Source organism: Passer montanus, unplaced genomic scaffold (genome assembly GCF_014805655.1).
Source record: "Passer montanus isolate IOZ18808 unplaced genomic scaffold, ASM1480565v1 scaffold109, whole genome shotgun sequence".
NCBI classification, from domain to species: Eukaryota; Metazoa; Chordata; class Aves; order Passeriformes; family Passeridae; genus Passer; species Passer montanus.
In genome coordinates this window covers 79,931-105,973 of record NW_024357502.1, presented here as the reverse complement: position 1 = coordinate 105,973, position 26,043 = coordinate 79,931, and the positions used below count along the sequence as shown (strand labels likewise).

At 42.9% G+C, this 26,043-nt stretch overlaps 1 protein-coding gene across 1 annotated transcript in view; it reads right to left on the bottom strand.

Moving 5' to 3' along the window:
* ATRN (attractin) overlaps positions 1 to 26,043 on the bottom strand; it is a 146,590-nt gene that overhangs the window by 81,809 nt on the left and 38,738 nt on the right. Inside the window, exons 4-13 of the mRNA XM_039723794.1 lie at positions 18,084 to 18,212; positions 15,908 to 16,113; positions 14,775 to 14,943; positions 13,319 to 13,409; positions 11,951 to 12,194; positions 10,293 to 10,476; positions 7,867 to 8,021; positions 3,440 to 3,524; positions 1,721 to 1,941; positions 436 to 557 (exon numbers count right to left, since the gene is read on the bottom strand). Coding sequence (XP_039579728.1) covers positions 436 to 557; positions 1,721 to 1,941; positions 3,440 to 3,524; positions 7,867 to 8,021; positions 10,293 to 10,476; positions 11,951 to 12,194; positions 13,319 to 13,409; positions 14,775 to 14,943; positions 15,908 to 16,113; positions 18,084 to 18,212 — 1,606 coding nt within the window. The remainder of the gene's footprint in view (positions 1 to 435; positions 558 to 1,720; positions 1,942 to 3,439; positions 3,525 to 7,866; positions 8,022 to 10,292; positions 10,477 to 11,950; positions 12,195 to 13,318; positions 13,410 to 14,774; positions 14,944 to 15,907; positions 16,114 to 18,083; positions 18,213 to 26,043) is intronic.

The window sequence follows — 26,043 nt, the reverse complement described above, 5'->3', positions numbered from 1 at the left end:
AATATCACAGTCCAGCTCCACAAAGCAATTTATGTACCCAAAAGCTGTGGAACTGGGTACAGCCTGGACTGGTTAGCCAAGATATTCCCCCAAAGCACCACCTGACATGTTTTATGTACTAAAGCTTTTACAAGAGGGCTATTTTGTTTTTTCTAGGGAAAGCCTATTGATATCAAACTCAAAATCTGATTAATGAATAATCATACCACGGTGAAAGCTCCACCTCTTCACCTGCCCACACCCATCCTCATAAATTCATTGTAAAATACCATGCAAAACCCTTGGATGAAACTGAAAAAATCCAAATGTAGCACTTTTGAGCTAGATATGCACTGGGAATAACAAAACAGGGATCATGACACTGACAGATGGAAACATGGACATTTGCTATTCCAAAGGGTAAATTTAAACTAGGGAAGTGTTAAGAGCCATTACCTGTTCCTCTGTGCAGTTGTTGTGTGCTGGGATACACTGGTCAGAACACCACTGACAGCTGTTTGTGTTGGCTGTGCAGCTGTAGCAGTCTGTAATCTGATCACATTTTTCACTGTCTACAGCTATTAAAGAAAAAAACCTGCATGACCAAAAACAGGCATTTCCTGACAGAGCTCTAAGAACTTGATTATTTACAGCAAAAGACACAACCAAATAGCAGTGCCTGTAGATTTTCTGTTAGCAACTAAAATCAGGTACTTTCATGTGTTTGAACTGATAGAAAATTGCTTTTATTTACAGCAGCAATCATTTTTAGTGCCCAAGGAGCCCTAAAACACACCACCAGAAAATAATGCACCAAGACATGGAAGCACATGAACTAAGACATGTTAATGCCCAGGGAAATGATGCCAGAGGATATCCATACGGACAGTGGCTATCCTCCAGCACAGGCCCCTCCATCCTGCAAGCCTGGCTTCCAAGTGGAGCATTTTTATGTGAAGCTTGAACTTTTAATTCATCTTTCCAATTATTTATTGCCTGTGTTTTGTGAAAATTTACTGTGCATTGGGAGCCCAGCAAGGCAATGTCCCCTTACATCAGTTTCTATTAAATAATTAAAGGCTGTATATCTGTTACAGAATCAAGGGCTGTATAATGAATGTATCAGGATAAAGTTGTTTAAAATTATCCTAAGGGGAAACACAGGAATCAAACCTTAAAACATGAATTCATTTTATCTGCCTCTATACATAGAATCATAGAATCCCAGAATGGTTTGGGTTGGAAGGGACCTTAAAGATCATCTGGTACCAACCTCCTGCCAAAAAAACAAAGTAACTTTTCCTAAAGCAGTATTCCTGCTGTCTCTTTTGAAGAGTACAGGATAACTCCACCAGATCCAGATGCCCTTCCTTGCCCTGTGGTGCTCTTCAGCCAGTTCTTGGCTCTCACAAGGTCAGTTCTGGGAGCAAACATTTACAGAATGATGGTCCAGGCCTGGTCCCTGGATAGGGATGCTTGTTAGGGATAGAAAAGTAAGTCTAAGAAGCAGGGTAGGAAAAAGATCTCATGAACAAGCAGCTTCAGGAGCAGGAAATAGAAACACATCTCCATGACCCTTGGCCAGAAGAAGGACTCCCAGGACACATGGAATGCCAACCACAGTCCCCCGTGTAAAACCTGACCTTGGAATGGCACACAATGGAGGCACACAGGAGGAATTTGGAAGGAGAAAAATCCTGCACACCTTTCAGAAAAGGGAACAGAAAGAGGAGACACATACCTGGCTTGGGAGGACAGTCTTCCAAGACCTTTTGCTGCTGGTCCAGTGTTGCATTTTCCCAGGGGATGCAGCGGGGAGGCTGGGGAGCCCACACACATCTGACACCGGGGCCAGCCCCCAGGCAGGACGTCTTGTTGCCAAAAGCCTCACATCTCTCAGGTGTGAACTTCAGGATGTCACTCAGGAGGAGGCTGTTGAAGCCTCCAAACACATACATGGTGCTGGACAACATGGAAGCAAAGAGAGAAAAACTCACAGCTGTTTTCATGGATAGAGAACTGCTCCAGTAAATGGGATTTAAGGTCTGAGAGAAGTGTTTTATTACATGCCAGCATATATAAATCCAAATAAATAGCTCTTGGTTAAGGGAGGTACTAAAGAAAAGGTCAGACGAATTTCACTGTTTCAGAGAAGCCAGCGAGACTCAACATAAAGTCAAAGCTATTCAAGGTCATCAACCAATCTTCCCCTCCTGCCAAAACTTTGAGGGGACCTGATCAATATGATTATACATAAAATGCTGTAAAAATGTGGGATCCTCCTGTAATCTACACTGGCAAGACATGGAGAAAGGCTAAAAATTGGGGAGATGGTACCATAGCATTAAATCAGAGTTCAGAAACTGTGACAAAACAATTTGTTGCTGTCACTCTCTCTGCTCCTCTGTAAGAAAACCACACTTTGCATGGCTGGCAACAACTGAGCAGAGTCATTATGTCAACTAAAAAACAACCCCCAAACAAATAATATTTTGTATGGAGAGGAGTGGGGGATTTCAAATCTCCTTCAGTATCCCAGCTGCACCAAACAAAACATTAAATTTTAACAGTTACACAAAAATGTCACACAAAAATTCTCTGTGCATCTGTGTCTGTCAATGCACCTTTAAAAATACGGTGAAGAAGGGCCAAGGCAGCTGAAAAGAGAAGTTCTGGTTGAATCATAAGTATTTTTATTATTATTTTCATTCTATTTTAGAATCCCTATGAAATAAATTTCTCAAACTTGGTTGCACTGATCTAGTAACAGCTGTTCATCTGGAAGCAGGGATATCACTACAGTCTGTAAGGTGAGATTTTGGCTGAAAATCTCACCTTACAGACTGTAGTGATATGCCTGACTTAGTTAAGCCTAAAATTTCACCCAAATACTGAACATCATGTGCCCGGGGAAGAGCAGCCTCATAGGATAAGGTGGGTAAAGTGAAACATGGACAAATTTTAAAAAGCATGAGGGAAATTCAGATTTGGAAATAAATGTTGTCAGTGCAGCTAAGAAAGAAGTGTGAAATACATTGAAATGCACAATTATTAAGTAACTAAAAAAATAGAAATATATATAAAAATAATGACAAAAAAAATCTAATTCTTGAAAAAACTAAGTGAGCTGAGATAGTTTAGCCCAGTAAAGAAGGGCTGATGGGAACAGGTGAATACTGAAGACATTACAAGAGTGAAGATCTGAAAACTTTCAGAGATTCACAAATGGTTTGGGTGGGAAGGAACCTTAAATCCCACCTCATTCCACTCTCTGCCATGGGCAGGGACGCCTTCCACTAGACCAGGCTGCTCCAAACCCCTTCCAACCTGGCCTGGGACCCTTCCAGGGATGGGGCAGCCCAAAGCTCCATGGACAAGGAGGTTTGTGCCAGACCCTCAGCCCATGCTGCAGTTCCTCATCTACTTGTGCCCATTCCCTACGGAACACCTGTGCCCTTACCTGTTGTACAGCACAGCAGAATGCCCAAACCTGTTGACATCGTGGTGCAGAGCCGGGCGAGGCAGCACAGACCATCGATCACAGGCTGCAAGTGACAGAAACAATTTCAGAAATGTTTCTCTGGACAATGAACAAGACAACTCACACAGCAGTTTCCTCCTGAGAGATCCCCAGGTACCTGAGATCCTTCAGCAAAGGCCCTGAGGGGCTGGAGCATGGCCAGGGCAGGGAACAGAGCTGGGAAGGGGCTGCAGAATTCCTGAGGGAGCTGGGAAGGGGCTGCAAAATCCCTGAGGGAGCTGGGAAGGGCTGGAGAATCCCTGAGGGAGCTGGGAAGGGGCTGCAGAATCCCTGAGGGAGCTGGGAAGGGGCTGCAGAATCCCTGAGGGGGCTGGGAAGGGGCTGCAGAATCCCTGAGGGAGCTGGGAAGGGGCTCAGCCTGGAGCAAAGGAGGCTCAGGGGCCCTTGTGGCTCTGCACAGCTCCTGCCAGGAGGGGACAGCTGGGGGGTTCAGGCTCTGCTCCAGGGAACAGGACAAGAAGCTGTTTTTCCTCCTTTACTGCAGGATTTTTCACCATGTAACAAGTTCTGGTTTTATCTGTTTATACATTAATTATTTGCAGTTTTGCCCCAAACCAGTATCACTGAGAACAGAGGCTTATCTTTTTTTACTTTTTCAATTGCCATTATGTTCCTAGAGGGCAGATATCCGTGTTTTTAAAAATATTTTTCACTCATCATAGCTTAAAGATTTGTGGCTGTTTTTCTCTTTTAATACAATGTTAGATTATTCCATCTTTTCTATTAGCATAAAATTTATAAGTTCTGCTTCATTTTTTACTTGGTTTCTCAGGTAATTTTTTTCTTTGGGCAGCATGGGAGAAAAAAAACAAACAAATTAAGAATCGTCTAACCCACTGAGCAAAGGAACAGAAGTAGGAAAAGTCAGTCCAATTCATAACACTTAAACTTCATAAAGGGAATGGATCACCTTGGGGGCCAATATCCCAGAGGCACTTGGATGCAATTTATGCAATTAAGACAGAAAAGTCAATCTTCTGTAAAGATCTACAGGGCCCTCAAATACTCCTAAGACTCTTTAATATGAGATTAAACCATTGCATAGTGGACTGACCCTCTGGAAAAAAAAAAAGCCCACAAACCAAACTAGTCCATGCATAAACTGAAAGGGCAAAGAAAAACAAAGTTTTAATTTTTTACTAAATTGAATTGAATAATTGTTGGATAAAACAACAGATGCAGAGCAATTTTCTTCAAGAACGCTGATAAAGAAAAGACAGAAGACACAGATTTAATACTTTGATAAATCATGATTTGGAATTTATTTTTACATGCCATTTGCTCCATTTTCAAAGAATTTCACCTAGCCCAGCACCACTCCCAAGGCTAGCATGACAGTTCCAATTTTTAATGGAGGACTTCAGAAAAATTGGGCAGCATTTCCAATTTTTTAGCCATCAAGTTGTGTGTTATGTGAAGCCAAGAAACATGTTTTTCTAGATTAATAGAAGGCCTGGAATATTGTTTTCTAAGCTTCTTTGCCATTTTTAACCAGAGATCAAATACTGGAGAAACTGAGTAATTCTGAGACTACAAAGAATCTTCTCCTTCCTGACTTAACCTAAAACTTACAATGCTGGGATTTATTAAATATACTGTTCAAACAGAACATATCAGCTACAAAAACATCCAGCCTCTCCCTGTGCTTGTCATCAGAATTTTCATGGGGTAAATAGAAGAGTTTCAGTTTCTCTTCTGTGAGGAGAAAAGATTAATTTAAAAGCAGCACCTTTACATAAGTAGCAGGTGGAGGATTAAGTGAGGCATTTTTCCACACAAAGCTGCTGCAGAGCAGGAAACTTTGACAAAGGCCAGGGAGACCAATTTTGGAGATAGGAAGAGCTAATTGGCCATTTCAGTTGGCAGAAAATAGGGAAAATACTGAGAGACAGCTCTGCCCAAGTGCTCACCCAACCCAAATGTCTACAATCCAAAGGCTTGTCCTCAGAATGGGGAATAACACATGCACACAGCTGGATTGTTATCCTGAAACCTTCCCAAACTAGGCAGTACCTGGACAATTTGGACTGAATATGCCCCAAGTTGGTCAAGTAGAGGATGAAGGACAAAAAGCATTCAAGAATTTTTATTGCTCAGCCCCAGCACACATCTCAGTGCAAGCTGTTAGCATTGTCCCACAGAGAAAAAAGGTTTTATGTCCTCCCAATACTCATTGGAAATTTGAGGAGGGAAAATCAGAAAAAATTGATGATGTAAATATAATTAGTTACTACCAAAATAAGCCTTAATGACAAAGGTTAAGGAGACGACCTGGGTTTAAAGCATTTGTTTCAGACTGGGTTTAACTCCACTTCTCCCCAATCTTCCAACCATCACTGTGACCATTAATCAACCATGATGGCTAATCAACAAGATGTAAAAAATAAGTAAACCAGCCAGACAGCGTACTACAAAAGTAGGGAATAAAGACAATTATTAAGCTTCTTCACTGAAGGCCCTCAGTATCAACTGACCTTGCTTGGTTTCCTCATGCCTTGGGAACATTGAGGGATAGATAACAGGGGGCTAATATGGACTTATTCCCATGGAGACCAATGGGAGCACGACCAGGGTAATTAATTACTGCAGAGATCACTGAAAAGGTGTTTCTGCTGTGACACAAATGATGAGCCACCACCCTACTGCATTCCTAGTCACCTGGGATAAGGGAAATCATGCACAATGGCTCCTGAAATGAAAAGAGAAGTGGTCTCATTTCTAAAAAAGAAAAACCTGCTCTCTTCTCTAAGGAATGAGGGGACTCAAGAACACTTCTCACCTGCCATGTGAGGTAAAGCCAACGTAAGCTCCACACATCAGTGTATATCTGGTAAGAACTGGGGACGTTGACTACATCACTCATGTCATGTAGCATGTTACCTAAACTTGAACACCATTACTGGCATGTTTTGTCAAATTAATGTGATTTGTGTTTTATGCCTGACAGAGTTCAATAGGTCAGGGCAGATAACAGAATGCAGAAAGAAAAATCTATCACTGTTGCTACCAAAGTTAAAAAAAAATTAAACTGTTTATGACTGCCACAGAATGACAAAATATTCTGGGCTGGATGACACCTTAAAACAATCTCATTTCAGCTCTGAGCCATGGGCAGAAACACTTTCCACTAGATCAGGATGCTCCAAGTCCCATCCAACCTGGTCAAATACCTCATTTTAACTCCTCAATTAAAAAAAAAAAAAAAATAAAGCTCGCTAGGAGCACACAAAGATTCCCAAGGGATGTAACTAGAAATCACAGGAGGCAGAATGGAATGGCTGCTATAACAGAGAGCAAAAGGGCACAAGGATATCAAACCCAGATGGCCCAAGTATTCACTTGCATTTTCCTCTCACAAACCAGGAGTAAGATCTTGGTGGACATCACTTAGAGATTTCAGGTTTACAGGATTATTTCAGGGAAGCCACATTTAGGGCATTCTGAGAGCAGAAGGTGAATGTCAGAGTACAGAGTGGCATTTTTCACCAGTGTGAATTATCTGCGTGTGCATGTACCTTCTTTTATGTAATTTCACCTCTTCTTTCCTTGCTCTTAAACTCACAGTCTCTGGAATCCAAATCCACAAATAAATGCTGCCCTCTCCTGGCTACTCAAACTCAGCAAGTCCAACCGAATAATTTGACTTTATGATTGAATAAAGCAGTGCACTGTACAGGTGGAGTTTCAGCAGGGTCTAGTGCTTGTAACTGTCCTAAGAACTTGAATTTTTGATCAATCATAGATTAAAACACACTCAAAATATCAGAACAGATTTATGGCTGAGACAGCAGTACAGGAAACAGCATCAAGTTGGGCCAGGGAAGATGCAGATTAGATATTAGGAAGTATTTTTTCATGCAAACGGTTGCAAAACACTGGGACAAGCTGCTTAGGGCAGTGATGGAGTCACCATCTCTGGAAGTGTTCAAAAAACATGTGGATGTGGCACTTGAGGACATGGTTTAGTGGTGAAAATGGTGGTGGTGCTGGGCTGCCAGTTGGACTCGGTGATCTTAAAGGTTTTTTCCAACCTTATGGTTGGAAACCTCTATGGTTTTATGACTCTGTAACAATATGCAGTTTAAAACCTAATTTTTAATGCCCAAGGTTGTGTACAAACTGTTAACAAAAGAATTACTGCTGTCTGTAATTGGAAATCACTGCACCTCATGTGCTTGGAATTCTGTAGCAAGGTTATGAGCTTCTCCTGATTGCAGATCCCTATGCCCAGCAGCATTTGGGATAATATACCCACCACAAACCAGCATTCTGGAGACAAACTGAGGACAGCTCGCTGGGAACAGCCAAGTATTTGGGGGTTTGTTATTATTTCTGCAAAAACTTACCAATATCATAGGCCATGAAATCCGAAGAAAAGCACTTGGCTCCATGGCTCATGGAGGTGTCATTGTGAGTGTTTCCTCCAAACACCAGCATGGTCCCACTCACTATCACAGCTGTGTGCAAGTAGCGGAAAAATCGGCTGTCTTTGAGAATAGTCCTTCAGAAATAAAAATGTATCTATTAATGAGACTGCTAAGTACCTGGCAAAGGCAAAACACTCCATAAATCCAAGCTGAAGAACACTGAGGGTGAGGATAGTATCTAACTACTTTTCCTAATGAGCTGATTAACAATTACATTCCATATTGTTCAATTCCACCTATAATTTCATTCTCATCTTTCCATTTACTTTGCCAATTTATAGGAGAAATATACCTATGAGAGCCTCTTTCCAAAGCTGTGGATCTTCAAATCATCAAGTCTTTCCCTAGGGATTCTCAAATTTTCACACTTATCTTTTGAACATACTCAGCCTGGGAAGACTCCAATATTTTGTAGTAACTCTGTTTTTATAGAAACACAAAGAAGTCTTTCGCACTGGGCGGCATCTCTGCTCACAACTAAAAATTCTATTTTAAGGAAATCTATACAGCTTCTGAAAATGGAGCCCTACAGGTTAATACCTGCACAAAATGCTGGCTCATCGGTGACTAAATCGTGGGAAGCACTAATCAAACCCACCACTGACCTCAACTTCAATTAGGACTGATGGCACTGAACACAGAGGGTCATTTTTTGGAGGATTTTCCTATTCTTGAGAGGATTTGTGTTGAAAGAGGGGACTCTGTCCCTGTGCCCCCTGAGGTGAGAGCCCAGCTGCAGAGCTGCCCCAGCCCTGGGGCCAACAGCAGGAGGACGTGGAGCTGCTGCAGAGAGCCCAGAGGAGGCCCCGGAGCTGCTGCAGGGCTGGAGCCCCTCTGCTCTGGAGCCAGCCTGCAGAGCTGGGAATGTTCCCTGGAGAAGGGAAGGCTCCAGGCAGAGCTCAGAGCCCCTGGCAGGGCCTGCAGGGGCTCCAGGAGAGCTGCAGAGGGACTGGGGACAAGGGACAGAGGGACAGGACACAGGGAATGGCTGCCACTGGCCAAGGGGAGATTGGGCTGGGATCTGGGCAAGGAATTGCTGGCTGGGAGGGTGGGCAGGGGCTGGGCTGGGATTCCCAGATTTGCTGGGGCTGCCCCTGGATCCCTGGCAGTGCCCAAGACCAGGCTGGACACTGGGGCTTGGAGCAGCCTGGCATAGCAGAAAGTGTTCCTGCCATGGCAGGGTTGGATGTGTTGAGTTTTAATGTCCCTTCCACCAGGGGACATTGACTTGAGCGTGTGGTTGACACAACAGAGGGACAGGATTTGTTCCAGAGGGACCTGGAGCAGCTCAAGAAGAGGGCCCATGGGAATCTCACGAGATTTAAAAAGGAAGAGAGGGCCTAAATCACTCAACAATAAAAGAAAGAGTCAATGACAGAAAAAAAAAGCAGAGATAAGATGAACAGACAGTCCTACACTCTCCACTTGTTCAACAGGGCTTGCCAGACTGACAAAATAAATGTGACAAAAGAAAATTGATGCTGCAGGAGTTTGGAAGAACAATGTCACATTTGTTAAGTTTCTGCCTATTCAGCCAGATTTGCCCACTCCATGGTTGAAGTGGAAGATCAAGTTAATCCAGAGAGGAAGTGGGGTTATTTCTGTGTATACAACCAAGCGGGAAGGAGGGGGGCTGGAAATTAGTCACTCATTACCTTCCTCATCAGTACAGACTCACAAACAGATGTTGCAGAAACACAAGCTATTTTAACACCCAATAAGAGATGTAGTGACTCAAATTTACATGTCTTAACCCAAAAAATATATAAACCCAAAAGACAGTCAGGAGCCTTTAGAATCAGCATTAAGAAAAACACAGAATTAAGGAAAATGTATTTCACCTCTGTTGCTCCAGGCTGTGAAGTGTGGCTATAGCTTTTTAATAAAACTCACCTTTGGGCAGCAACAAATCATAGAAGATTTCAGCTTAAGAAATGAACATTTCAAGCAGTTACAGAGCCAGAAGAAAATAGGGTTATAATAGAAATTCTTTTACAGTCTTAACTGCAGAATGGATAATCACTCGCTTGACTGCAGTAACTGCAGTAATATGCACAGGCTGTATGGCTAGCAACAAAAAAACATCAAATATTTTTCTTTTCAGTTTGAATCAAACAATAGATTAAAATGGATTTCTTGGCTTGTTCACAGCCTTGATTATATTGATTATATCATTCTCTATTCATAAGGAGACATAAAAACAAGAGATCCAAGAGCACAGCATCTATCCTGAACTCAGGGAGATATAAACCACTGTACCATCATCAAATACCCATCCTCTTGTTCACTACAAACAAAACTGACAGGGCAGTAAACAGGAAAAAGACAGAAGAAGAACCACTTACCACATGCGAGAATCCACTTCATATCTGTACAAATCATCTGCCAGCCTGTACTTGTTGGCACTAAATGCTTTGTAACCCCCATGGATATAGATTGATCTTGTACTTGGATCATAAACACTGCTGTGACCATATCCTCCTTGCACCAGAGCTCCGCTTGTCTGCAAGATGCTCCAGGTATTTGTCACTGAAAAATACGAGTGACAAAACATGGTTCATTTCTGTCCATTAATAACTCATCAACAACATGGTGAAATAAATTGGGATTCCCCTGACTCAGATCTAGACACTGTCTCTATCACTTCATATCCAAAAATATTCCCCTTCAAAAAGTCTGTTGTCAAGAAGCATTGCCAGGTATTTTTAATTGGAGCAGAAATAGCTCTTCCACAGTCATTTTTTACATTTTACAGACAAGCTAAGTAAATGAGAAATAAAAAGTAGACAAATAATAGATTGCATTTCAATGACATGAAAATGCCAGCACTGTGACTTGCTGGAATGGGACTCAAGAGCACTTTTACTTTTTATCTGTATATAAATATATATATAAAGCCAGACAGCACTGAAGCCAAGTCTGACTGTGAAGAACACTGCAGTTAAAAACTAATATGTGATTCATGATCCTATATCTCACTCACTAAAATAACATTGGTCTGAAGCACTTTAGACATATTATAATGGCAACTGAAATAAAAATACCACATTACACACCAATCTCTGTAGTAAGTACTGAATGAAACCCTATACAAGCTTCTCAATTGCAGGCCAGAGCAGGCACACCAAAGTCAAAGGAAGTAAACAGTCTGCAGGATCATACATGGCAGAAACAAATCACTGCCCCACAGGCTCTCGTTCTCTCTGGATCTCTACAAGAGGAAGAAATCTCACTCATATGGATTCCAGAGAACCAGCCTCTGGATCAGCCTGACTGGAGGATAAGAACAGCAGGTGCAAAGTGCAGACAGGGCCACTATTCCTGAGAATAACCAGCACACTCCTGTTGTGAACTTCCTGTGCCTAGCTACAAACCCGACGTGGTCCGTGGAGCCAGGAATGTGGAGCCTCTATTTCTGAGCTAGGTATGAGTTCAGTTTGCCTGGAAAGCTTCCTCTGCTTCTCCAGTGGTTATACTAGAAATCTCTGGATCTCAAAATCAGAGTCTGGACCATTCCAGGATACAGGGGTCAAATCCTATCAGGGATATGGGAATCCAGAAATTCAGCACCTGTTTCCCAGGTTCCCCAGCATCTGCTGCTGGGGACATGCGTGTCCTGTTAAGGAGATATTTCGTCTGAATTGTTACAGCCATTATTATATTGCAGAATTAAAAAATAATTTCAAAAGTGTTTGTTTTGCCAGAAGGAGAGAGGAAAACTAATCTAAATTGTTCCAGAGTTGCCCTGTTTTACCTCTCATTTACAGCTTTATATCTTTGGGACCTAACACTGTGTATAAAGCTGGAGGCACATGGCTTGCCTGCTCATTGGGTTATACAAATCTGTTAGGTTCAACTTCTTGTACATACAAACAGGAGGAGGAGGATTACACATGTGCCTGTGTTTTGCTATGTGAACACAAGCCATGTAATAACTTCCAAACCAGCTGCTACCCTGGCAGGGCCCGGCAGGAGGGCTGCACTCCCTCCCTCCCTCACTCACCCAGGTTGTACTCCTGGACGTTGCTGATGTAGCCGTAGAGGGGGCAGTGCCCGAAGAGCACCAGCATGACAGTGCTGTTGTCCTGCAGGGTGACCATGTGGGCCGAGTGCCCCACCACGGCGTACTGCTCCTTGGCCCGGGGTGCCAGCATGGCCCAGCTCTGCCTGGGGATGTGGAACACCCACAGCTGGCTGCTCACATTGCCCGTGGCATCCAGCTTACCGCCGTACATGTAGATGTTATCCTGAAAGAAGGCACATAAGGGCAAGGAGTGCAGCATTTAGGAAACAGCTGTTTGGTAAGCAATGAAGTTACTGGTCTGAAGTTACTTAATAAAGTCCCCTGGAGAGGGACTGGGGACAAGGCCTGCAGGGACAGGACACAGGCAACGGCTCCCACTGCCAGAGGGCAGGGCTGGATGGGATCTTGGGAATTAGGAATTGTTCCCTGGCAGGGTGTGAGGCCCTGGCACAGGGTGCCCAGAGCAGCTGGGGCTGCCCCTGGATCCCTGGCAGTGCCCAAGGCCAGGCTGGACATTGGGGCTTGGAGCAGCCTGGCACAGTGGAAGGTCTCTGCCTGCAGCAGAGGACTGGGACTGGATGATCTTTAAGCTCCCTTCCAACCCAAACCATTTTGTGATTCCATGATGAATTTCCATATTTTGAGGTTCTTCAAGTGCTCTGTTTGTGAATGACGGTGTGTGGAGTTTTTTGAGCATTTGTGATTAAGTTTTGCTCAGGCCTGCACTGTTTGACCTAAACAACATTCCAAAACACAAAGGTCAATAAAAGATCAGCTCATTTCCTTTCCACAGACTTTGCCATCCTGCTGATATCCTCACATGGTCTGCACTCACAGCAAGGCACACATGTGAGAAAGGAGAAAAAAACTGTCAAATCCACTTGCTGTGTCAGATGCTGGAAGATTAGATTCATAAATTTACTTGCAGAGCAAGTAACAAAAATCCCTAATCCCCCAGCTGTGCTTTGGTGTCTTGGACAACAGAGCTCATAAAAATATTCATGTGATCTACATAAAAGGCAGCTGGGGAACTCCAGCAAACTCAGCCTCAGGCATTCTTGTCAGCATAGACAGCAAGAAGGAATAATGGACTCACTGGCCTCAAAAAGTCATCTTCAAAATCTCTGGAAAAAGGGCAAAAAGGAGCACACATGCAGAGACTCTAGACTTCTTAGGACAGCCACCCAAGGATTCCCTGGAGCACAAGGGTACAGCCTGGACCAAGCATGGACAAGCCTCTGAATGAGGAACACTTCTCCCAAAGCCAGGCTGATCTGGGATAAGGAGTGGGAAACAAGAGAAAAAGGGGAAATCAGCTGGGAAGTGAGTCTGGAGCACTGAACTTACCTTGTGCAATGCCAATGAATGACCATATCTCATCTCTACTGAGTTCACAGAGCTGTTCAGTGGAAGCCACTCTTCAGAAATGAGATCATACCTGTATAATTAAAACTTAATTACTTTCCAAGGAATAGGTATTAAAGCTGAGAATATGACTGGTTGTCCTTTCTGAGATTTGGGGGAAATTATTTACCAATATAGTATGTTAGACATAATTATTTACTGAAATAATAAATCCTGCCATGATTTCAGCATGCAAAAAGATCATACAAACTACTTACGGGTTAAAAAAAACAGTTGAGCCTGCTCTGTTACTTGACATCCACATATTGATTTCCTTTGCCCTGTTTTCTTTTCCATACAAACCCAAGAGCTAGTGCATTGCCTATTAAGCTGTGACAACCTACACCACCTTTCCCTCAAAAAAGTAGGCAAACTTTACAAATAAACTTCAATAATTTCCAACTACTTGATTAAAAAAAACTCTGCCAGTGCTTAAAAAGCACTTTTTAATTGTGTCTTTGCCATTTATGCTTAAAATAACATAAACCCTCTGCCCTGAAAATGACTTGTGGCTTTTCATTTAAAATAAGGCGCTGTATTTGCCAAGCTTAGGGCCTTGTGAGATAAAATCATCTCTGAGAAAGCATTCAACAAAGCCATAGGGTATCCTATTAAAAAACAAGGTGTGACTTTGGAGGAGTAAATTGTGGGTGCAACTAGCAACTGTTCTACATGTTCTACAGAGTGTTTTCAGCTCCTCTTCCCCTATAAGAACTATTACCTCAGGATGTGAGTGCAGAATACACAGCTCTCACTTAGGTCCACCAAAGTGAGGTATGTGAGTATCTCTGGAAAAAAATCCAGCTTTTGCCTAAATCTGCCCTAATACAATACAAAAGCTGGGTTTTTTTTTTAAATGGAGTATTTCCCTGAAATACACAATTATTACTTTTTATTTTAGTTACTGTTAAATCTCCTCAAATAATTGCATAAATGCCCTCATCCTAATGCCACTCCCTGTTTGGTGCCACATCCACTGTGGATAATCATCTAGAGTAATCAGTAGGTGTTGATTAAGGAGCCAAAAACTCAAGTCACACACACACAATATAGGGAAGAGCTAAAAAACACTGAAGCAAAATGACCCTCTTTGAATATGAGGCTAGATATAATTTAGGAGCTGGCCCAGAAATATACAGAGAATAGTTAAATGCTGTCAGACACAGATAAATCATATGCTCACTGAACATCAGGAACCTTATGCTTTTCTTTTCCAAAATTAGCACCCTTTAGCAAGATTTTCCCCCATCTCAGACATAAGCCTGAGTTTTTATTATGGTTGTTTTCCCTTGCAGATGAAGCACAGACCAAAGCAAAGCACGTCAGGTGACATTTCCTAAAAATAACTCTGAAATCTAAGTTCCTATCTTTAGTTTTTATTATCTGGGTTTATACTCACGCTAAAACCTTCTGAGAGTCAGAATGATTGAAGACATAGCCTCCAACAATCCACATTTTATTGTCATGGATGACGGCTTTGTGAGATGCTCGAGCAAGCTTTGGAAGAGTGTATTCTTCCCGGGTCCAAAATGACTGGTTTGCAGGAAGAGGAACTGAACATCCAGGACCTGGGAAAAGAAGATTTCAAAATGTTATTTTTCCAAAGCCTGTATTTCAGCTGGAGGTCAATCTCCTGCTAGTGCCGTAGCTGGCTGCATTTAATATGAGACTAATTCTTACATGTCAGTAGGTCTTTGCAAAGGAAACATGTATGCTCAGGCCAGATCACTGCCAAGTTGGACGTGGCTGATCAGCTCAGCTGGACATGAGAATGAGGCATTTCACATGTTCTAACAGGTCAACTATGGCAACCAGGCTCAAATTTGCTTCAGGTGCATCAGAATGAGACTTGCAGGAATGCCTGTACACCACAGGTTAGTCCCTCTTTGGATGGTGACAAAGTTGCTTTTAAAAGCCATCATAAAAAACCACAGAATCACAGACTGGGACAGCTTGGAAAGATCCCCTTCCACCCCTAACCCATGGCAGGGACACCTTCTACTATCCCAGGCTGCTCCAAGTCCCAATGTCCAATCTGGCCTTGGACACTACCAGGGACCCAGGGGCAGCCACAGCTACCCCGGGCACCCTGTGCCAGGGTGTCGTGCTCATTGCAAAAAACTTCTTCCTTATAGCTAATCTAAACCAGCCCAATTTCAATGTAAAGTCATTCCCCTTTGTCCTGGCATTCCAGTCCTTTGTCCAACATCCTTCTCCAGCTCTCATGGAGGCCCTCTGGGCACTGGAAGCAGCTCTGAAGTCTCCCTGGAGCCTTCCCTTCTCCAGCTCTCCCAAACTGTCTCCAGAGCTGAGAGGCTCCAGCCCTTGGAGCTTCTCTGTGTCCTCCTCTCCAGCATAACTATCCTTCCACATACAGTGTGACCTTTTAAATTTGGAAAGCAGATACTCTGTTCCTAGCCGAAATGCTAACACTTGTCATGCAGGACATTCCCACATACTCCCAGTTAAACTGCCAGCTCCATAGATAGAAAATGCACCCCCAAAGTTCTGTGTATCCCCCAGGAGACTCACCTTGCCAGCCTGCAGAGCACACACACGCTCTGGAGCCGTTGAGGCTGCAGTGGCCCCTCTCAGGAGCCCCGCAGTTCCCCGGGCAGTAGGGAATGTCACAAGCCTCTCCCTTCCAGCGCTCGGCACACTCACACTGCGGGGCCATGGTGCTGCTGTTGAGCCTGCACTCCCCCTGCCCAGAGCAGTTATTGGGACACATGTTGAAACTGGGGACAGAGCACAAAGCAGTTTGTCAGGAAGGCAAGAGATTCCCAAGAATTATTAACAAAGGCAAGAGTGATGCTGAACAAAGCGAATACAAATCACTACAAACCAAGAGAGTCATCTGCTACCTGGTGTGATGCATCTGTAGAGATTTGTAGTCTATTCCTAAAAAACTGCCTCATTTCACAAGTTAAACTAGTTAAACTTGCAGCTCCTCTGAGAAAATTAGCAATATGATTTTTGTAAGTCCATTTGTAAGGCAAAGGACTTCCCTTAAAACACCCAACAGTAACTGAGGACTTCAATCAGAGAATAAGGCTGCTGTGGCATCTGTGCAATTTATACTTAAACTGCTCACAATTAGGTGCTATTCTGGGATCTGCTTATCAAGAGAACAACTGGAGATGAAACCCAAGCCAAAGACGTGCCTGGTTTGAGTAACTTCTGATTTTATAATATCTGCAACTTAGCTAAGGCAAAACCAGATACCTTGGTAAAGATCCAAATTTTGAGATCATAGTAATTTCCAGACTCCAGTTTTTCTAGTGTATCAACCAGAATAATTCACAGATGGGAATTAGTACCCATATTCTCACTGTCACTGGCTCCAAGACATCATTTCACAAGTGCTGAGTGAACTACTACCTACACTCAGTGGTAACTATGAAGACTGTCATGTACCATTCCATCTACTTGCTGGAGAAATGTTATGAGCAAACCTAAGAACCAGAACACAAAACAGCACTTGAAAATTTTTTGAAATTATGAAGAAAGTGAAGAATTAAAAGAATATTGTTCTTGAAGACAATATTTTATTGCAATGGTGCAAATCTAACAGCTGGCAGTAGATGGAGTCCTGGTTTATGCAATCAGCCAGACTTGGAAAACACTGCCTCTTCAGCTCCTCTGATCCCAGTAACTTTGCATAGACTCCTCATCTTCCTCTGGAGTTTGAAGAGGTGCTGGATGCCCCCCATTTTAAAAAAATTCACTATTATGTGGGTTACTAAACACATATTTGTGTTTTTACTAAGGATGAAAGCACTGAGACTTAATATTCAAAAACTAAGCTACTCATTTTAAGAGGAAGTCAAGTTTTGCAAGAAGTCGGTTATAACTGAAGTTTTTCCAGCTGTTTTTTTTTTGAAAGAGGTGAGACCTCCTGCAGGTTATTCCCAAATCAAATCTCCCCGTGTGGCACAAACATAACTTGCATCTGTAGGAGCAAAAAAAAAAATCCAAAGCTCATGATCCCTGCAGAAGCAAAACCTTCCATCTCTGTATGTCCACACATTTACAAATGACAACTGACAAGACAAAACCTTTTTAAAAGCAGTTGATGAATTAGTTTTAATTCATTTAATTTCATTTTAATTCATTTAATTCACCAGAATTACTTTTAAAAAGCTCATCACAATGAGGACTAAATACATGTCAGTGAGCAGAAAGCACCCATCTGTTTAGAATGTGAATAAAAGAATATAAAACCAGTCCAGAATAAAAAGAAGCCAGATGAAGGGATACAATCCAGGGGTTGAACAAGGAAGCAAATCCCAAGGATGACGATCCTCAAGAGCACGTACAGCCCAGTGTCTCAAGTAAAATGTGTGGCTGATAGAAAAGCGCATTTCTGCTAAAGTATCTCTGCAGAGCATTCAGCAGCACAGATGTGCACAAAACCATAAATTCTTGTTGATGAGATAGAATCAAATTGATCTAGTAACATAAAATAAATAATAAAATGTCTTTTGGAGCAAACATTCGTCCACACTCACAACTGACAAGTTGTAACATTGAGCACATGCCACTTATTAGCTGTTGCAAGGGTATAATAAAGATAAAAATCTAATTTCAGGTGTCTGCTCGTAATTACACACTGCAATGGAAACTGCTTATTTCAAGACAAAAGTAAGAAAAAGGGAAAACTCCTTTTGCTCAACCTGCACCATCAGTGTGGAGTAGTGCCACTTACTTATAGGTGATGTTAAACCCTGTGAGATTATAGGCAGCATCACTGAAGAAATGTAGAAGAGCATATCCAGAAGTAGCTACAACTTCAGGTACTGTTTCATTGCTGTCTTTCTCAGGAACAATAAGACCACTAGAAAAGTAAAAGAACAATATTAGAAGTGAAATAAAAGGGAGCAAAGCAACACAAGTAAATACACCAGAACATTCAATAATATAATTGTATTTCAATAAAAGAATTGAAAGTCAATGTATTTCTACTATTTGAAGTATAATGAATTTGTAGAATCATAAGTACAGGTATGTTGGAAGTATTTAATCTGAAAACCTGAAGTTATTTAGAATGTTAGATATCCATATCAAAAACCTTTCCCTACCTTGTTACTCAGCAAAGAATTAAGCAGGTCCCATTCATAAAACAAGGTGACATGTTTAGAAATGGAAATTAATACATCCCAAAAGAATAAAATCTGTATTACGAAGTCAAACTAAAGGTCTGCTGAGACCAGATCTCCTCCTGACCATGGGCTACAAAAATGCCTGGGAAAGGCTGTGACAAACCAAGCAAGTACAGAACATTATAGCAATGTGTAATCCACCTTCCAGATGTGGATTACAGTTCAGATGCTTAGACCTGGAGAATACACCCAAGCCACCACAGTTAAATAAACCACTTCTATCCAATTCACTTCTTAATCATTTATATCCTTTTCACCTGGAAAATCTGCATCAGTGAGGAAAATTTAATTCCACAACAGCAGAAAAAGGATTATTCTACTCATTTTTTATTTGCTGCCTCTTGGGTTCCTTTTCTATGAGAAATACAAACACTCAGCCATGGAACCACAGACCGGTTTGCATTAGAGGCTTAAACCAGAGACCTTAAAACTCACCTCATTCCAGCCCCTGCCATGGCAGAGACACCTTCTGCTATCCCAGGCTGCTCCAAGCCCCAGTGTCCAACCTGGCCTTGGGCACTGCCAGGGATCCAGGGGCAGCCACAGCAAATCTGGGCACCTGTGCCAGGGCCTCACACCCTGCCAGGGAACAACTCCTAATTCCCAAGATCCCACCCAGCCCTGTCCCCTGCCAGTGGCAGCCATTCCCTGTGTCCTGTCCCTCTGTCCCTTGTCCCCAGTCCCTCTGCAGCTCTCCTGGAGCCCCTGCAGGCCCTGCCAGGGGCTCTGAGCTCTGCCTGGAGCCTTCCCTTCTCCAGGGAACATTCCCAGCTCTGCAGGCTGGCTCCAGAGCAGAGGGGCTCCAGCCCTGCAGCAGCTCCGGGGCCTCCTCTGGGCTCTCTGCAGCAGCTCCACGTCCTCCTGCTGTTGGCCCCAGGGCTGGGGCAGCTCTGCAGCTGGGCTCTCACCTCAGGGCCACAGGGACATTCTGGGTCCCCCCTCCCCTGCTGCCCACGCTGGGGTCAGCCCAGGGCACGGGGGCATTGTGAGTCCCAGCTCATGAGGCCAGGGCATGTCCAGTTTTTTACCCACCAGCATCACCAAGTCCTCCTCCCCAGGGCTGCTCTCAATCCCTCCGTCCCCCAGTCAGTTCTCATACTCGGGATTGCTCCAGTCTGACACAGGACCTTGCACTTGACCTTGCTGAATCTCATGAGGTCCCTGCAGTGCCAGTCCTCAGTCATGTCCTGGTCCCTCTGGATGCCATCTCATCCCTCAGGAATTTCAACTGCCCCCCATTTCTCATCATCCCTCCTTTTATAAGCTCCACCTGATTCATCACATCCATATTTGTTGTCTTTTCTATCATAGGAACCTGCCACACTATCAACTCCCACCTCATTCTTTGCTTCACACTTCTGGATGCCTTTGGCTGTTTCTCTCACCCTTCCAAGTTCTCTGAGATCCTCCAGCCTTTCAGTTTTCCAGGACTGGCAGAGAGAAGCAAAGATGGTGGGCAAGACTATCTACAGTATTCCAGATACACTACAGATTCATATAATAGTTTGTCAAAATAATTGGAGTAAACTGACAAACTAAAATGAGCTTTGAAAAAACTAACTACTAGCTATTTCCATATTGCACTAAATACTTCATATGGGAGAGGGAATGTTTATTTTTCATTTAACAGAAGCCTGACAAAACCAAAAAAAGTTGATTCCTCCCTCATATAAAAGGCATCAAAGTGGGCACAAATTCAAAGTCTATTGAATTTATGTTTTTAAAAGCCTTTATCCATGTACAGCACATTGTCTACCACCCCCTGTTCACTGTCAGCTGCTATTTTCCTGTACAGATGCACCTTTTCCCAGCCTCACGCCCGCTTCCCAAGCCAAAGCTTTGTGACAAGCAGGGACTTGAGTGGCAGAGCAGAGCATGCGGGGCAGGGAGCCGGGGCAGCTCCAAACAGCCCAGCCTCATCCCCTGCCCAGGGCCACCAGCAAGCAAAAAGCAATGATGAAAATAATTTTCCCCTGAGAAGAACTTACTTTTCCTCTTTTCACATCTATTTAGAATAGAAAGCTAATGCAGTTGAAGTCAGTTTCCTAAGACAGAGTAAATGAGTTTATCTGCTCAAGGAAATCACTCCCAGCTATGCACAGCACCCACTAACACCACCTGAGAAGCACTTTTTTGTGACCTGAACTCTTCTGTCCCCATGATACAATACAATGGGGTGCTCTGAGAGCAGAACAGACACCCAGCAATCCTTTTTGCTACAGATTTGGAGGTATGTGCACCAAAACCAGCAGATGAACAAGTTACCTGCAGTGGAATCACACTGAATACTGCACAAAAGCCCTTTCTGCACAACAAATCTTACAGTGGACAAAAAGATGTCCTACATTTTACCAACACATCATAAATATCACTGGGACCTGATCCCATGTTTTGGCTAAGCAATTCTAGCACATCTGCTGATATACATGTCAAGAAACATTTCCTTATGAGAAAGCCAAATTTCCCGCCGCTGCTCATTCACTTCTCAATTATATGGGATTAAACAGCAGAATTAATTCCCTTTCAGCTCTCTGGAAGAGGTGCTTTGTTTCATTCTCAATGTTTGAGACTTTTGAAGTTTATCTCTCTCAAAAGACCATCTCCCACAAAACCAAAGAATAAAAAGCCTAACAAATTTCTTGTTTGGTTCATAATATTCCTTTGTAATGGACACTACAGGACAGTACATCTCCACCACAGGAAAACAAACACTTGAAAATAATTTGTGTGAGGCAAACTGCAGCTCAGGGACAAGAAAAAAATTGCTTTGTTCTGGTTTCTTCTTCAGCACTTACCACTGATATCACAGGGCAAAATAAGTGGAAGGCAAGACAAAAATTCCCCTCAATAATCTTTCCTAATAAAAAGACTATACTAGACAATTCTTTGTTTTCTCAAAGAAATCTCAAATTTGGGATTTTTAGACCAGAACATAGGTACCTCCATAACAATGCTTGCATCCCAGATACTCCCTATTTCCATCTTTTTCTGGTGATTCACGTGTAAATAACTAAAGAGGATGTTATCCCACCTACACAAATTTAAAACACTCTAAGGAAACTTAATCACAGAATTGTCTGGGTTGGAAGGGACCTTAAAGGGTCCAAGGGAAGGGACCTCATCTGGTTCAAGCCCCTGCCATGGGAAGGGACATCTTCCACCAGAGCAGCTTGCTCCAAGTCCCATCCAACCTGGCCTTGAACATTTCCAGGGATGGGGCATTTTAATTTCTTTCAGAGAAAGCCATGAAGAGAACACAACACAGTGGAAACAATCAGATGCCTGAAAGGTTGAACCTCAAAAACAGTGAATAAATCAACCTGCTCCAAGCATCATATGGAATAAACAGAAGCACATCAGAATTTACATCTGCCATGAAACATAATCCAATAGGCAGAATCAGAATGATAAAATATTATGCAAAACTTCCTTTAAATTATGATCCAGAATCTCTAAGCAACTGAACACTGGCCAAGATTAGCATGTTTCACAACACACTGCTTTTATTTCCTTTCATAAGGTTTCAAAACATTTTGCAACCATCTCTACTCCAAAGCAAACACTCCTACACAGCTCAGCTGCCCAGTGACACCCAGGGAAAGGCAAACCTCTGCTTTGGACTGAAATAACATCTGTTTCCTGTAAGCTGGATTGCTGAAGTCAATGGCAGAAAGTAAAAGACTATCACAGAATCAATGAAACACAGAATGGCCTGAGTTGGAAGAAACTTTAAAGATCATCCTGTTCCACCTCCTGCCATGGGTAGGGACACCTTCCACTATCCCAGGGTGCTCCAAGCCCCAGCATCCAACCTGGCCTTGGGCACTGCCAGGGGACAATTCCTTGCCCAATATCCCATCTAGACCTACTCTCTGATAGCAGGAAGCCATTTCTCCTTGTCCTGTCACTCCATCCTCTTGTCCAAAGTCTCTCTCCAACTCATCATGGAGGCTCACTTCAAGTACTGGAAGTCCACAATTACATCCAGGGGACCCAACTCCTCCACTGCCCTGCACACACTGCCCTGCTCCTTCCCCTAGAGCACTGAAAAATCAGAATAATTTAAAACAAAGGGCACCTTCTCTATTATTTTTCTTGGATTTGCTATGTGAGTATCATGGTACTGGCATATTCCCCATTTCCTTCAGAGACGCAACCTGTTAGAGATCAAAGCATGAGAAGCTCTACTGAGCGGAAAAAGGGCATAACTGGGAGTCAAAAAAGGAAAGGGTGAAAATACAGAGTAGAGCTCATGGAGGAGTAAAAGCATAAAGATGATACTGAAAAATCCAGTGCAAACAAATTATCCTAATTTTTAAATATTTTGATCCATCTGGACACACACATACACAAAATGGCAACATTTCCTTGTTACTAAAAACCAGTCTATGCACCTCATTCATACTCAAAGCTACAAGAGTAAAACTAAACAAACTAAAAATAGCAGTTACAGAAGACTAAAAATAAAATAGCAAAAAATAACAAAGGAGGGAGGAGAATATAAGGAGACATCTCAAATTTATTGTCTTAAATGAAGCAAGATGACTCCCAAACAGCACGACTTTTAAGGAAACAAAGCAATTGCAGCAACACGTACTAAAAAAAACAAGCTAGACTACAGATTCATTATAGAGCTGGCAGCCCCTCAAATTACAACCTTCCTTGAAATCCTCTCCCCTTGGTGCAGTACAGGCAGACCCAGCTGCTGCAGCACCACCACAGGGAAGCTTGTCTGTCTGCAGAGGTGTCCAGATGACGGGCTTTCCCCAGAAGCCTCCTCAGTCCTTACATGACTGTTGTTTTCGAAGAATCATGGAACAGTTGAAGGTGGAAAGGACCTTAAGGATCATCCCATCCCACTCCTGCCACGGCAGAGATTCCTCCCCCTGTCCCAGGTGCTCCAGCCCCAGTGTCCAACCTGGCCTCGGGCACTGCCAGGGATCCAGGGGCAGCCACAGCTGCTCTGGCAATTCCAGCCCAGCCCCTGCCCACCCTCCCAGCCAGCAATTCCTTGCCAAGATCCCAGCCCAATCTCCCCTTGGCCAGTGGCAGCCATTCCCTGTGTCCTGTCCCTCTGTCCCTTGTCCCCAGTCCCTCTGCAGCTCTCCTGGAGCCCCTGCAGGCCCTGCCAGGGGCTCTGAGCTCTGCCTGGAGCCTTCCCTTCTCCAGGGAACATTCCCAGCTCTCCAGCCTGGCTCAGTGGCAGGGAAGCTCCAGCCCTTGGAGCATCTCTGTGGCCTCCTATGGACTTGCTCTGGCAGCTCCACGTCCTCCTGCTGTTGGAAGCCCCTGAGCTGGATACACGTTCCCATGGCAGCAAGTTCAGTTACGATTTCTGGCAAAGAATTGAGAGAATAGAAGGAAAAAATAGAGGAGGATCAACCATATGATCTATGTACAATGAGAGGCAGAAGGAGTGAGGTTTCTTTAACTTCAAGGAAAGACAGCTGACGAAGGGTGAAACCTAGTAGTTGACCTCAACTACCTCAGGAGAGATTAGAGAGAAGAGAATACCAGAAGTACACAGGAAAAGGGCAGGAGGCAACACACACAGGTTGCAGCAAGGGATTGTGGCTGGATGTAAGTATTAGATTAATTTTTTATCATTATTTTAACACCAATCTCTGGACCACTGACCCAGAGGATCAATAAGATCTCCATTCTAAACATCCTAAATTCATACCTGGACTGGACAAAGGGCTCTGATGGTCATCCTCCTTTGAGAGAGGGATCAGACCCTTCCAACCCAACTCCCCCCTACAGCCAAATTTGGGTGCTCAAGTGCCATATTCACCAACAAGTACCACAAGCCTGGTGAGCTGCTCCTGCTCCTGAGGGAGCACAGGCTCACATGATCCTCCACCTGGCACCTGAGAGCAACCACAGCAGCTGCTGGGCCACTGCCAAATGTCCTGCAGAACAACTGGGTTTAACCAGGAAAACATCCCCCGCCAACCAGAGCAAAATGAAAATAAAGGTGCAAAACCAGCTCTGGTAAATGTTTAATGCAGAGTAAAGTTAAGAAAACCAACTAAGTTGACATGTGCTGAGTGCAGTTTATCTAATTCAGATTTCTTCATCAGTTCTGACAAAACATGCTGCATTTGTTTCCATGTTCTTTTACTGCATTTTTGAAGCAGCACATTTAGACAGTCTCATTGTGCATGTGGTCACAAATATAAGCCAGCCAAGATATTTTTAACACTGTTTAACTAGAAAACCTTAATGTGCAAGACCAGACAGCTCCAGGGGCTCTTAGAATACAAGGAGTTTAGTCTATGCACACACTTGAACAGTGTAAATGTTGGCATTAAGCAAATATTTATTGCTGTTAAAAATTGATAAAACAAATTTAAAGCTTCCCTACAATCCAGTGCTGAGGATTCCCAAGACTATCTTATATATACACAAGACTATATATATATATTTTAGGATAAATATCATCTTGTGAACAAACATAAATGAGCATCAGAAGGTCAAGAAAACAAAATGAGAGCAGTGAAAGAAGTGAAGGTTCAAGGAATTGCTGTAAAAAGTCAGGGAGGGAACAAAAATTGAGTTGAGAGAAAGGAATTTCTAGTGTTTATCAACAAACTCTGAAACCTTACAGGGCCCAACTGTATCAAGCTCAGTCTTGCAAATCTCCTGGCAGGGTGGAAAAATAATGAACAAGGAAATATGGTTATAGTAATAAAAAATTTAACATACCCCAACTAAATTGAGAAAATATGAACACCGCTCTTAAAAAATTCCAAGGCATTTATTTTGTATTAGAGAAAGCATCTGTTGAAAAACACCTTTCTGGTACTTCACCAAAATGAGAAGCATGTGACATTTCCTGAACTTGGGTTACTGAACACCACAGCTCACTGCTAAAGAAGTTAAATTCAAATGTCATCTAAAGGAGCAATTAAAAAAAAAAAGGTTGTTTTTTTTTCCCTACCTCAAAACCATTATTGTACTAAACTCACATTTTCTTGAAGGCCCAGGCTTCCTGATTTACAGATTTCCCAGTCTGAACTGTAACTGTTAATGTTGTGAGCTCCTTATAACTTCCATTTTAAAAGCCCATTAATTTTTGGAAAACACACAAAAAATGGCAGGCACAAATCATCATTTCACGTTTTCACCAGTGTATTAAAAAATAGCTTGATTAGAACAAAATGACATTCGGTCAAGATGACATTTCCTGCTCTTCCTGCACATCAATCAGAGCACGATACCAGGAGAGCACTTCCAGGTGGCATTGCCACATTTCTGGAGATTTTTAGAAGAGAAAGGTTGTTCCTTCTTCAAATTATGTGTCCTGTTTTGACCTCATGTTGGTCTGAAGCCTTACAGGAAACATTCTTTCACTCCAAAACAACTTTGCATTTGCAGCTGAAGACCAAAAAACCACATGTGGTGGTTTAAATTTTTATCAACTTTTGTCCCTCTGCTGATCTTCTCTCACAGACATTATAAGGATTTTTTAGAACAAACACTAAGTATTTTTAGACCTTCATT